Consider the following 14,338-nt stretch of genomic DNA (forward strand, 5'->3'; position numbering starts at 1 on the left):
TAGGAGACTTCAAGTCCACATACATATACACACACACCAAAACACACTCTCACCTACACACCCCAACACACCCCCACATACACACATATATATACATATATATATATATATATAGATATATATATATATATATCTATATATATATATATATACTCTCCTCTGGGCCCTGCTGCAGATGGGACCTGCTATGACTGTGCTTGGGCTTGGAGAGAAAATGACGTCTATCTTTGTCCGTCACAAAGCTGTGAATATATAACTGTATCTATAGGGATTCAAAGTTCAGTCTTTAATAGAATTATAGACAAAAACACTATTTCCATCAAGTATACTGCCATGAAAATGCATATTTCCACTTTTAGATTGTGCTATGTTTTATCTAGGGATGCACCGATCCACTTTTTTCACTTCTGATACAGATTTCTGAGGTTTAGCATCGGCCGACACTGATCCAATGCAGAAAAACAGATAGAGTTAGATATTTTTTTTAAGCTACAGAGACTTGTATTGAAGTACAAATTAGTTTGATAACTCAGCACCAGTACAGCACTTCAACACAACAATAGCTTCACAAGCTTGGTCAAACGTAAAAACAACTTTAATTTGTTAAGTCTGTGCAATTAATAGTAGAACAGCCAATGTTAAATCAATAATAAGGAAATTGACAAAAACATAATGTTGACTAGAACATTCATGAAATGTTTGACCATTTCGTGAATGGTCAAACATGAAAATAAACTGCAACAAACCTTCTTTCAAATGGTTCAGAAAATGCAATTAGGAATTCTAAATTTAAGATGCAGATACTAATATCAGATTGGTGCATTTATATTCCAAACACGCCTTGTTCACGTTTTCTTTTCTTGCCCCATTTTAAAAGATTGTTCAAAATTCGCCTGACTATTGGACAGAAACATAGCAACTGACTTCAGTATTTTTAATTCAACAATAATAAAAAAATAGGAGGCAAAAGTGGAGCATGTGTGAAAATTCAAATGTGAAAATCACTTCAGTTCAAACAGCACACAAAGGTCAACATCTTAATGATTTCTAAAGAATTTCAGGAAAATGTTCAGTGGGTTGACAAGACAAAAGTAGAACTTTTGAGAGGCGAAAAACATAAAATCAGCAGTCAAACCAAATCTGTTTTGGTGTTTTGGTGTAATGGTGAACTACTTTGCGCCTTCAGGCGCAACTTGAGATAATTGATAATTCCCTGTACAGAAAAACCTTGGGAAAGGAAATCTGTCCATTAATTAGTGAGCTCAAACTTAGGCACAGTTAGGTTATGCAGTCGGGCAACAATCTGACTCACTCCAGAAAGTGAACGGCTCAGAAAACGCAGAGGGAACTATGTAGTGTTGTAGTTACCTTTTTCACACAAATCAAAGTTAGTTTAGATAGGTTTGTGCTTTGAATAAATAAAATCATTATTCAAAAACAGCTTTTTAAAATTGATTTTGGGGTATTTTTTTTAATCAAATATAAATACAAAATCAGAAGAAACCTGTCAGGGAGCAAATACTTTTTAACGTCTCTGTATGGCACAACTAGCATGTTTTACAATATTAATAAATGGCACCGCTTATAGGTTTAGAAATGTCTTGTGTTCATGGGTTCATGGGTAAACAAAGGTAATGTGATCACTCCATCTCGACTCATCAAAACTGCACGAAGCCTCCGAAGCGCACATGCTCAATGTCAGCCCGCAGTAACAGTAGCTTTCCAAGCAAATCCAGGATAAAGGACACAAATAAGAGAAGAAGGAAGTGAATCAGCCGTCTCTGGAGGCAGAAGCCTCTATGTCTGCGCCCTATTAGTCGCTTCGTCTCCCGCCAGACAACAGACATGAAAATCTCTTTAAGTCCACCCAGCCTCCAGCATCTACATGACAGACTCTCTTTTTTTTTTTCCTCCCGCATGCTCACCCAACCTGGCAACCGAGGCAGCCCCCGTCGTTATTCGTTTTTAAAAAGGAAAATAGCCGCCGAGTCCCGAGGCGGAACAGAGTTCTCCCTCCTCACCACAACCCAACGACGACACTTCTGAGATAAAAAAAAAAAAGTTCGCTGATTGGGGAGGCGGAAGGCTGCATGGGTGCGTGTGTGTGTGTGTGTGTTTGTGATATTGACCACAAGAAAAAAAAGAGAGATGGCAGAAAAGATGGATGAAGCCTGGGTGACATACAACCTGACACCTCTACAAAAGCAAACATCGACCACCCTCCTCAACAAAAGCCAGAGCGACAGAATGATGTTGCCGTTTTCCTCCTGGAGCCTTTTTTTTTTTCTTTTAAACCAGCTGCTCCCAATTCAGGTGTATTTTTTATTTTATTTTTTTACATTATAAATGTGGCAACGAGCATTCTTCTCTTTGGGGTCCTATAGACCGGCGTGCGTTAATGTCCAGCACATTGTGTGCTGATAGAATACAGTAAGAGACAAAAGCCTCTGACCTTGTGCGGCTTGGAGAGTGTGATAGCTGCATGGTTATAAGACAGATCGATATTCTGCTTTTAGCAGCGTACGGCCCTGTGTTAAAAGCAACCGCATCCCATTGTGGTAGTTTATTTCACAATGACATGCCAAACACGGTAAGCACAATACAACTCAAGTCAGATCATTTAAATGTGATTCAAGTTAAGATATTTTGATCACAATGAGATGCAGTGAGAAGGAGCCGAGCCGTGACTACATCACTGACTTAGATTTTTTTTTTAATTCAAAGTTTAGCTTCTTGGTAGCAACAAAGCTCAACTTTTTGAACCTCTTTCTTTCTCAGATGTGTGAGATGACAATATGAGATTTCACTTTTTATTGAGAGATAAAATCTGTGACTCTGACTTGCTCCTAAAACAAGGATTTCTGATTTGACTAGGACTTTGGCTCTGGGAGTCCAATGAACAGTCTTTATCTCACGTAATCAGGGGTGAACGTGAGCTGCTAAGTGTTGATCATCTGACTAGATAATTAATGTTTCCCTATTTAAGTCACTGTAGGGTATACTAATGACTGGTTGTCACGGTAACAATATGAAAGTATGGGTTTTCCGTAAAGTTTCTCGACGGATCCTCCCTGTTCTCCGAAAATAAAACCACTTCCTGTTTTATTCATTCAGAATAACATACAGGATTAACTGATTTTAAGTTAATCTATAATTTTTCTTTGAAGGTAAATAAATATGGATGTTTTTAGTGGTTTCAATGATATATTGTATTAATTTTCACACATAATTTAGAGAAGTTATTTAAAAAGCCAGAGTAAAAAAAAATCTACAGTGTTTATTTGCAAATTTAGGCTAAAGAAAAAAAAAGTGTTCAGCAGCAGTTCAGTGTTTTAGCTTGACTAAGTGTCATAAATCCAATTTTAGAATGTTTTTAAAAGACTTGACTTGCACTTATCTCTCAAAGACTTAAGAACTTGTGAACATCTATTTTGTGAGCTGATGAAAACAAATGACTAAAACTCCAAATAACTTCACCCAAAACGACACATATGTAGTTCCTGTATGTCACCAACTGACTTCTATTGGGTTTTCTTTAACAGTCTTGAAACTATATTTAAAATATCAACGTTAGGTGATCATTGTTATTCACACGAGGCTAAATGCCATGAATGAATAAAGCTCCCTGCCCTAAACTGATCTGCAATAAAACACTTCATCCTTTGAGACACATAAGTATACCGAAATGAGGATTCAGTGCGTGCCTTTAGGCTGTTTAGAAACTCTTAAGACAGAAGTTAATGCACAGAGGAAAAGAAAACAAAACAAAAAAATAACCTCATATAAAATCAGAGTGGGAAAAAAAAACAACCGTGAATTTAGGAAATCCAAATCTGCTGGACGTGGGGTTATGTGGTTCTTAGCAGAATTAGCTATGTTCTTTTAATGTTTCACATTTTGTCACATTACAACCATAAACTTCAATACATTTAATTGGGGTTTTATGTGACAGCTTAGAGGACAAAATATGACTTCTGGGTACGGTTAAAGATGATGATTAAATCTGTCTACTGGCTACAATCAAAACGTATAGCAACGTATGCTAACAACTGTTTGGATGTGGCTTGTGTATTTCAGAAAGGAGTGGCATGAATGAGGCCATAAAAAGTTATGTTTGTGGTTTTCCAGAAGAAACCGGACTTAACGATGTTTACTTAGGGAGGGTTAAAACAAATGGATGGCATATTTAAATTGTCATTTTTAGAAGCAAAAGAATTTCAAAACCATCTTGTTTCTTCCATTTCACAACGATGCAGTAAATTCTTAAGGAAATAGAACAATGTCTGTGACTTTAATGTGGAAGAAATGTGAAAAAGTTAATGCCATTTCTTTTAAAAGGCCAAATATACAGACCATGACACAAAATTAGCGTTAGAAGTCAGGTTTTGGTGGCTCTGCTGTCTGAAGGATAGAAGGTTTCTGGTTCACATTTTGGCCGGGACCTTGACTGTACAAACCTATCAACGGGCCGTGCTGTGGTGCGCAGGGGGTTAGCACGCCCCACGTTTGGAGGCCTTAGTCCTAGACGCAGACGTCGCGGGTTCGACTCCCGGTCCCGACGACCTTTGCCGCATGTCTTCCCCCCTCTCCTCTTCCCTTCTTCCTGTCTGCCTACTGTCTAAAAAATACGAGCCACTAGCGCCGCAAAAACTCTTCGGAGAAAAAAATTGAAAACAAAAAAAAAAAAAAAAAAAAAAAAAAAAACCTATCAACATTCAAATCACATCTAAAAACACAGAACGACTTTTCTGTCCTCCATTTATGACTGTTTGGTGTATTTGGTGTTCTGTTTGTAATTTTACTTGATTCTTGTAAGGTGTTTAGGAAAGCTATACAAGTTAAATGTATTATTATTAATTATTATCATTATTATTATTGTTATTATTAGCTGGAATACCTCAGGTAACTGTTGTATTTGGCAGTGCAGCACAAGATGTGGTACATGCTATGACATTAACAGCAGTGGGAAACTTTGGGTCTCAATAAAACCAAATATTTTTTAGGTGAAAGTCAAGAGGCAGGTGATTTTAAAGTTGTTTTTTTTACCTTTCCTTTTTTATCTGCACTGCGGCTGGCAGGTATAAAGTGCTTCAGCATCGACTGGAAGAAACCGTAATTTAGATTTCCAATTTTAAATCCTTTTTAACAGCTTCATAACTTTGACAGAACTGACTATTTTATTGTATAGTTTTGCTGCCAGATGTCTTATGTTTTCTTTCTAACATATAAAAGCCAGTTTTCATTTCCATTCTTTGCTCGGAAATTGCATCAATCTGTCATTGTGCAGCCAAAATTCTTCTTTTGCAAAAATGCCTTTGCAGGTAAAAAGTTCTATAGTTGAAATCATGTTGACTGAATAGAGGTCGAACAAGTTATCTGATATTTGATGCAGGATTTATTTAAAAATGCAGAGATCTAAGGAAGGAATTTTAACATTTTGGAGCTGACCCAGTAGGATTATTTACTTGAACCTGATTAGGGTGATGGCAAAGAGGCCTTCCAGCTAAAGCTGATCACCAAAGCTAAATTCATTAATATACCATTTAAAACATGAATACAAGCTATTCAGAAAAAGTTTGACAACTGTAGAGTTTTCTATTAAGTATTAAAAAGGGTAAGAATGATTGTTGGTATGCCATTTTCAATAAAATATAAACTTTTTTTAATTTAAGCCCCTTTTGCAAATTTTTTTTGTTGTCTAATTTTCTTTCAGATGCAAACCTCTTTGTTGAATAAATCAAAATCCACCAGAAGTGTGAATAATTTTGACTTAACTGTACATCCTCAGAACAAATTATAATGAAGATAATTTGATTTAAAAAAATGCAGCAACTTACTTTTGTCCTTGATTACTGTAGCTGTTGTCGTAAGACTCGTACCCTTGGTCATCGTAAGCGGTTCCGTAGCCGTCGTCATAATCCTGAGTTAACAGAAACAACGTTGATCTAGTTAGAAGAAGTGCAAAGAAGAAGAAAACAGCAACCAAGATTTGAAAAGAAGCTCAAATCACCATCTGAGTGAAAAGAAGTGACAGCGGTGGTACATGAACAGCTGTGTCACTTAGCATCTAATTCTACTTTTTTTTTTTTTTCTCCGAAGAGTTTTTGCGGCACTAGTGGCTCGTATTTTTTCGACAGTTGGCAGACAGGAAGGAGGGCGAGGAGAAGACATGCGGCAAAGGTCGTCGGGACCGGGAGTCGAACCCGCGACGTCCGCATCGAGGACTAAGGCCTCCAAACGTGGGGCGTGCTAACCCCCTGCGCCACCACAGCACGCCCCATCTAATTCTACTTTTAATGTAACGCTGATTATAAGCATAGCTGTTCTGTGAAGGTGTTGGAGGCTTTTTGGAGAACACTTGTGAACAAAACACATCATGAAGCAACGCAGCAGACAGATCAGGGATAAAGTTGTGGAGAATCTGAAGGCAAGGGTTATGTGTGTGAAACAATGTGACACATGCAGGAGAAGGAGCTCTGCTAAAAAAATTCTATTTTTGCTCTGAATATTTGGTGTGTGGTGGAAATGTAACTGTACGCCAACACCTTGGTGAAACACGGTGGTGGTAACATCATGCTGTGGGGATGCTTTTTCTTTTTCTTCACCAGGGGTATTACTGCTACTCAGATAGCTGATAGGAAGATTGTTAGAGCTAATTACCTGGGAATTAAGGAAGAATGAGTCTATATATATACAATACAGATCAAAAGTTTGGACACACCTTCTAATTCAATGGGTTTTTTTATTTTCATGACTATTTATAAGGCAAGAAATCCCACTTATTAACCTGACAGGGCACACCTATGAAGTGAAAACCATTTCAGGTGACTACCTGTTGAAGCTCATCAAGAAAATGCAGAGTGTGTGCAAAGCAGTAATCACAGCAAAAGGTTGCTACTTTGAAGAAACTAGAATATAAGGGCTATTTTCAGTTGTTTTACACTTTTTTGTTTAGTGCATATTTCCACATGTGTTATTCATAGTTTTGATGCCTTCAGTGTGAATCTACAATGTCAATAGTCATGAAAATAAAGGAAACTCATTGAATTAAAAGGTGTGTCCAAACTTTTGGTCTGTACTGTATATATATATATAAAAAAAATAAAAAAAATTCCCTTCTCACCCACCGCGGGTGGTTCTTATCCTCTGAGCTCGGGTCCTCTACCAGAGGCCTGGGAGCTTGAGGGTTCTGCGCAGTATCTTGGCTGTGCCAAGGACTGCACATTTCTGGACTGAGATGTCTGATGTTGTTCCTGGGATCTGTTGTAGCCATTGGTCCAGTTTGGGGGTATATATATATATATATATATATATATATATATATATATATATATATATATATATATATATATATATATATAAAGCATTGTTAGAAAAGCTGCCAGTGTCCCTGGGTCTACGTTACACCAACACCTCAAAAGACAAGTCTTAAAGATCTGCTTGTGTTTTTTACAGTCACCCTCATCCCTTTGCACTCAAACAAAAAGAGCATCAAAGTAAGCCAGCCACGCGCCCGCTGTAATTTGGGATAAATGGGACTTATGTTCCACAAAAAGATGTCGAATACTAGCGACACATTTCTCATACCCCACCCCGCTCTCATTTCTAGGCTAATTCCATCTGTCCCTTATTTGTATCCTCAAAGCAAATATCTATAAGATTTAGCGAGAAGGAGAAACTGTTCATCACTCACTTATTACAAAGGTTCTAATTCCTGATTAGAAACATGCACTTGGCAAATGAAGGCATTTGAATCCAGTCTTTTATCTTTAATCCTCTAAAAATTGAGTGTGTGGAACCCGGATGTAGTCTGACTTGGTTCAACAGTTGCTCAGATATTGTTTTTCAAATTGGAGAGGAAGATGGCCGCTCTCCTCATGTAGTCTGTTACCTAGAAACCAGTTAAAATGACTTGGCAGTCGTACTGGGTAGTTTGCTTTGGGAAGTCACTAGATGATTTATTTATGTCTTTTTTTTTACTTTTACAATGTACATAATTCCAAATATTGTTACCAAATAGGTGTGCCTGAGTCTTTTTCAGAAAAAAAAGTAGTTTAATCAAACATTTGGTGAAAAATGTAGCCTCCTTTCAACATATCGTGATCACCATTTTGAAGTAAACAACCTCTTCAGAGTTTACTGAATCTGTTCCTCTGAAGACATGATAAGATGATGCTGTATAACAATATCAATATCAAAAGGTTGTGTTAATGAAGCTTGTTCTCATTAGAGAATGACTTTGTTCAATCAAGCTTTCACCTTTTACATGCCAAGTAGTTTGTTATGCTAGTGTTAGCTATATGTAAAGTTTTCATTTTGACTCAAGAGTTGGTCATAAAGTCAACATTTACAAGTCATACTTCTAAACTGTATTAAAGTTGATTGTGAACTTCCTTTTTCAATTTCTCGACGGTGATATTGGAGATTTTTCTAAAAACTGATTGATTTTTATGTTCAGAACCTTATCCATTCAAGTATGACTTTGAAGTTGTCAGGATCTGTGTTTTTCCGTGTTTAGTTAGAGTTTTTTGTGTCCTTGAGTCTCTTCGTTGTCCTGTCCTCCCCTTGATTGTTCCCAGGTGTGTCTCGTTTTGTGATTACCCTCCCGTGTATTTAACTCCACCTGTGTTCCTTGTTCCTCGTCGGGTCCTCGTCTATGTTTCGTCAATTTTGCGTCAATGTCTAGTCTGTTCGTCGTCAGTGTTTCCCTGTGCCTGCTGCTCGTTGTTGGACTTATTTATTATTAAAATCTTCATCATTCATCTAACCTGGGTCCGCTGCATCTGCCTCACCACCAACACCACCGCATTTCATGACAGAAGGACCCGACCATACCGATCGGTGAGGCTGCTAACATGGACCCAGCATTCAGGAGGTTACCTCCTAAAGGGCAGAGCGGCCCGAGGCGGAGGTCCGGCAGGGAGGACAGGGAGCTGGCTGAAGCCCTCGCCGACCTGCAGCGGGAGCTATTCCGGGGGACAAGACTGGTGTTGGCACCCCCCGGATATGGCCCCCGTCGATACCTCCGTCCGGGAAGCCAGCGACCTGAGCCGCCGGTGGAGCCGGCCCCTCGTCGCTTTCCGGAGCCGCCACCTCCGCTGCCCGCTCGGAGACAGCGACGTGAGCCGCCGGCAGACCCGGTCCCTCGTCGCTTTCCGGAGCCGCCACCTCCACGGTCAGCCCGGAGACAGCGACGTGAGCCGCCGGTGGACCCGGCCCCTCGTCGCCTTCCGGATCCGTCACCTCCGCTGCCATATCGGAGACAGCGACGTGAGCCGCCGGTGCACCCGGCCCCTCGTCGCTTTCCGGAGCCGCCACCTCCGCTGCCCGCTCGGAGACAACGACGTGAGTCGCCGGTGCACCCGGCCCCTCGTCGCTTTCCGGACCCGCAGCCGTTTCCCAGGCTTCGCTCCGGCTCACCTCCGCAGCCGTTTCCAAGGCTTCGCTGCGGCTCGCCCCCGCGGCCGGTTCCAAGGCTTCGCTGCGGCTCGCCCCCGCGGCCGGTTCCAAGGCTTCGCTGCGGCTCGCCCCCGCGGCCGGTTCCAAGGCTTCGCTGCGGCTCGCCTCCGCGGCCGGTTCCAAGGCTTCGCTGCGGCTCGCCTCCGCGGCCGGTTCCAAGGCTTCGCTGCGGCTCGCCTCCGCGGCCGGTTCCAAGGCTTCGCTGCGGCTCGCCTCCGCAGCCGGTTCCAAGGCTTCGCTCCGGCGCACCCGAGGCCGAGTCAGCCGGCGTTCCAGCCGGCGCACCCGAGGCCGAATCAGCCGGCGTTCCAGCCGGCGCACCCGAGGCCGAATCAGCCGGCGTTCCAGCCGGCGCACCCGAGGCCGAATCAGCCGGCGTTCCAGCCGGCGTTCCTTCCGAGACTCCCAGTGTTCCTTCCGAGACTCCCAGTGTTCCTTCCGAGACCCAGACCCCCAGCGCTCCGACTCAGACTCCCTGTGTTCCTCCAGAGACTCCCAGTGTTCCGTCCGAGACCCAGACCCCCAGCGCTCCGACTCAGACTCCCTGTGTTCCTCCAGAGACTCCCTGTGTTCCTACCGAGACCCCGACTCCCGAGACCCTCTACGTTCCCTCCGAGACCCCGACTCCCGAGACCCTCTGCGTTCCTCCTGAGACCCTGACCTTCTGCGTTCCTCCTGAGACCCTGACCTTCTGCGTTCCTCCTGAGACCCTGACCTTCTGCGTTCCTCCTGAGACCCTGACCTCCTGCGTTCCTCCTGAGACCCTGACCTCCTGCGTTCCTCCTGAGACCCTGACCTCCTGCGTTCCTCCTGAGACCCTGACCTCCTGCGTTCCTCCTGAGACCCTGACCTCCTGCGTTCCTCCTGAGACCCTGACCTCCTGCGTTCCACCCGAGACCGAGACTCCCTGCGTTCCACCCGAGACCGAGACTCCCTGCGTTCCACCCGAGACCGAGACTCCCTGCGTTCCACCCGAGACCGAGACCCCCAGCGTTTCGACCGAGACCCCCTGTGCTCCACCAGAGACCCTGCCTCGGGGGGCTCGTCGTCGCCGTCTCTGGACGGCCTCCGTAGTTCCCGCCTCCAGCGCCGCGGACGGCCGCCGGACGGCCTCCGTGGTTCCCGCCTCCAGCGCCGCGGACGGCCGCCGGACCGCCTCCGTGGTTCCCGCCTCCAGCGCCGCGGACGGCCGCCGGACTGCCTCCGTAGTTCCCGCCTCCAGCGCCGCGGACGGCTGCCGGACGGCCTCCGTGGTTCCCGCCTCCAGCGCCGCGGACGGCCGCCGGACCGCCTCCGTGGTTCCCGCCTCCAGCGCCGCGGACGGCCGCCGGACCGCCTCCGTGGTTCCCGCCTCCAGCGCCGCGGACGGCCGCCGGACCGCCTCCGTGGTTCCTGCCGCCGCGGACGACCGCCGGACCACCTCCGTGGTTCCTGCCTCCTTTGCCTCCGCCCACCCTGTGGGTAGTTTTTTGTTTTTCTGGACTCTGGCCCCCCGTCCAGCGCCCCTCCGCCCACCCTTGTTGTGTTTTTGTTTTTTCTGGACTCTGGCCCCCCATCCGGCGCCCCTCCGCCCACCCTTGTTGTGGTTTTTTTTTTTTTTTTTTTTTTTTTGGGCGTCTGGTAGCCGCCCTTGAGGGGGGGGTACTGTCAGGATCTGTGTTTTTCCGTGTTTAGTTAGAGTTTTTTGTGTCCTTGAGTCTCTTCGTTGTCCTGTCCTCCCCTTGATTGTTCCCAGGTGTGTCTCGTTTTGTGATTACCCTCCCGTGTATTTAACTCCACCTGTGTTCCTTGTTCCTCGTCGGGTCCTCGTCTATGTTTCGTCAATTTTGCGTCAATGTCTAGTCTGTTCGTCGTCAGTGTTTCCCTGTGCCTGCTGCTCGTTGTTGGACTTATTTATTATTAAAATCTTCATCATTCATCTAACCTGGGTCCGCTGCATCTGCCTCACCACCAACACCACCGCATTTCATGACAGAAGTATTAAAATCCACACTTTAACCATGTTGTCTTAGAAGAGCTTAGTGTTGGATTGGTCAAAATAAAGGCTGGCGTGAGGTTTCACATATAGTAGGTCTTTTTGAGAGCCTTTGCGTTATCAACATGGAAGATGTTGTCTACAGAATCATTTGACTATTTTCAACAACTGGTGGCAGAAACATAACCTAAGTGAAGAACATTTGTCATATGCAGCTTTTTTTCCCTTTCTTACATGTCCTGCCTTTTGGAATTTCAGGTATACCACATAGACAAGATGGTTGGTAGATATGCCAGTGTAGATTTGCTCTACAAAAAGTCTATCTGGAGATTTTGTGATTCACTTTATTAAATCCAGAATCAAAGTAGGCAGGCTAAATTGATGTAATAATAACCTGTTTTTGTATGACCTTCAATCGCTTCCATTATATGTGTGTTGTGTGTGTGTGTGTGTGGCTGTGTGTTTGTATTCGATTCTAACTGTACAGTATGAACTACAGTTGAGGCTGTGAAGAACAACACCATAAATGTGCCAAAATGCATGTTAAATCAAAACCATTAACAATCCACTGGAATCGGCTTCAGATGCATTAAGTTTGCAGAAGATGTTCTCTAAGTAGAGGTAACAGCAGATATTTCTGATGTAGAAATTACAACAAAATGCTACAAAATATCAAACTGAAAAATGGTTCAAATCTGTCGTCTCATGTCAGAAATGTAATTCCATGTGGAATTAAAATGTGTGTTTTTGTCAAAGGTATGCCTGGTGTTATTTATCTCCTTTAAAAAGTGCCTTGTTTCAATCTGTTTTAAAGTCAGCTCTATTATACAATACCTTGTGCAGCCTGGAACCAACAAGCGTGGCTGTGAATACTGAAAGATAGGAATCACAGAGGCTGAATAAGAAGTAAGGTTGTGTTACTGTAGGCATATTTTGTTTTTTAATTACATTTTCCAGACAACAAAGCCGATACTGAACCTCTGTGTGCCTTTAACAAAAAAAACAAAAATGTAAAAACTAGGGTCTCTAGCTGTGACAATATTACAGAGGACAAACATAATCAACAACCAAACAAAAAACAACTCTCTTTCTAAAATAGTGCTAATCTTAGCAATAGCATTATTTTAGGAAGGAAGTCCAAAAATCTGAATTTTAAAACTTCCATGAGTCATTGTTTCAAAACATTTTGGATCAAACAATAGGCCCATTGCTATTCTATATTTATTTATAGGCAACATATGCGTAAAATACTCACCTATATATAAATTATCAATATAATAAAAGTTCTAGTATCTGCTAAATAAGCAAGTCAGTGAATAACTAGCACAAAAATCACTCACAATTGACCAGCGAGCCTTGAAAGGTTTGTTGTGTGGCCAAACTTCTGTTTGGAAATAGTCTACTTTAGAAAAATGCAGCAGTAATGTCAGGTTTCTACAGCTCATTAGATGTAAAAGTTTTTCTGCTTCATTACCTTATCCTTACATAAAAAGGCTTTAAGACAGACAATTAGTGACAACATATGAAGTTTCCAGTCTGTCCAAACAATAAGTGAGAGCAAACTTTACAAAGACAATCTCAAAGTTTAACATCCGTGCTTCTTGGCTGCAGACGTACGTCAGTTGATGTGTTAAACTCAACATCAAACGTCTGATTGTATTTAAAAGTCAGCGTTCGGGTGCTTAATGACGCTCTGTCATAAAAACGGACGAGCTGAAAAGGTGGGGCTAATTAAAAATAATGAGCTGCGTGGGCTGAAGTCAGTCCACCAACCTGAGCTACTCGTATCAGGAACCTTCATCTCAGCTCTAATGGCACGCTATTTCAAGTTTGTGGTCCGAGTATCAGGTCATCGGCGAGGATCCAGCAGGGGTCCTGCAACAAAGGTAGAGTTTCTACGCCTTCAAACTGCCGGCTTTCATTTGATTTTAAATTGGACGCGATGAAATCAATTTCCTACAGCAGCAGAAAAAAACACACAAACCTAATCAAATGTGACTGTTTCATATGTGCGTTATTACATTCCTGTGCAGCGAGCAATGTCTTTGTAATTTACTGAAATAGTGTGTATTGTCACAACACAAACTTTTCTTGTTTCGTATAATGACAGCATCATTAAGAGGAAAATGTTTAAAGGAAAGGTAATAAAAACACCATTTTCGTTCATATTTGTGTTAACCTTTAGGTACTCGATTTCTATAATATACTATATAGAATAGTTCCTTTCTTCCATTATGACACATCACAGCCACAAATTTTAGTTTAATTTGATTTTTTTTACAGACCACCACAAAGTAGCAGACAACTTTAAGGTGAAAAAGGATACAGGTCATAGTCAGGGAGGTGACCAAGAACCCAATGGTCACTCTGTCCAACCTCTGGCTTTCCTTTGCAGAGAGAGGAGAATCTTCCAGAAGGACAACCAACGCACCAATCTACCTGTGTGATAGAGTGGCCAGATGGAAGACACTCCCCAATAAAAGGTACATGGCAGACCATCTGGAGTTTGTCTTGAAGGATTCTCAGGCCAGGAGAAACAAGATACTTTGGTCTGATGAGACAAAGATTGAATTCTTTGGTGTCATGTTTGGAGGAGACCAGGCATGGCTCATCGCCAGGCCAATACCATCCCCATGGTGAAGCACGATGGTGGCAGTTCATGCTATGGGGATGTTTTACAGGAACTGGCAGACAAGTTGGGATAGAAGGAAAGCTGGATGCAATAGCATCCTGGTTTAAAACCTGTTGAGGTACATTCTTGACCTCAAAGTGTGGCGACGGTTCATTTTTTAGCCGGACAATGACCCAGAACACATAACCAAGATTTCAAAGGAGTGGATTCAGAACCACTCTAAGTTTAAGTTGCAAAGTTTAATACTCGCTTCTGAACCAACTTTATGAAGT

At 42.8% G+C, this 14,338-nt stretch overlaps 1 protein-coding gene across 1 annotated transcript in view; it reads right to left on the reverse strand.

Moving 5' to 3' along the window:
• Positions 1-14,338, reverse strand: part of khdrbs3 (KH domain containing, RNA binding, signal transduction associated 3) — a 74,352-nt gene that overhangs the window by 15,606 nt on the left and 44,408 nt on the right. The window contains exon 6 of the mRNA XM_032581507.1: positions 5,838-5,920. Within this exon, the coding sequence (XP_032437398.1) occupies positions 5,838-5,920 (83 nt within the window). The remainder of the gene's footprint in view (positions 1-5,837; positions 5,921-14,338) is intronic.

This window comes from Xiphophorus hellerii, chromosome 13 (genome assembly GCF_003331165.1).
Source record: "Xiphophorus hellerii strain 12219 chromosome 13, Xiphophorus_hellerii-4.1, whole genome shotgun sequence".
NCBI lineage: Eukaryota > Metazoa > Chordata > Actinopteri > Cyprinodontiformes > Poeciliidae > Xiphophorus > Xiphophorus hellerii.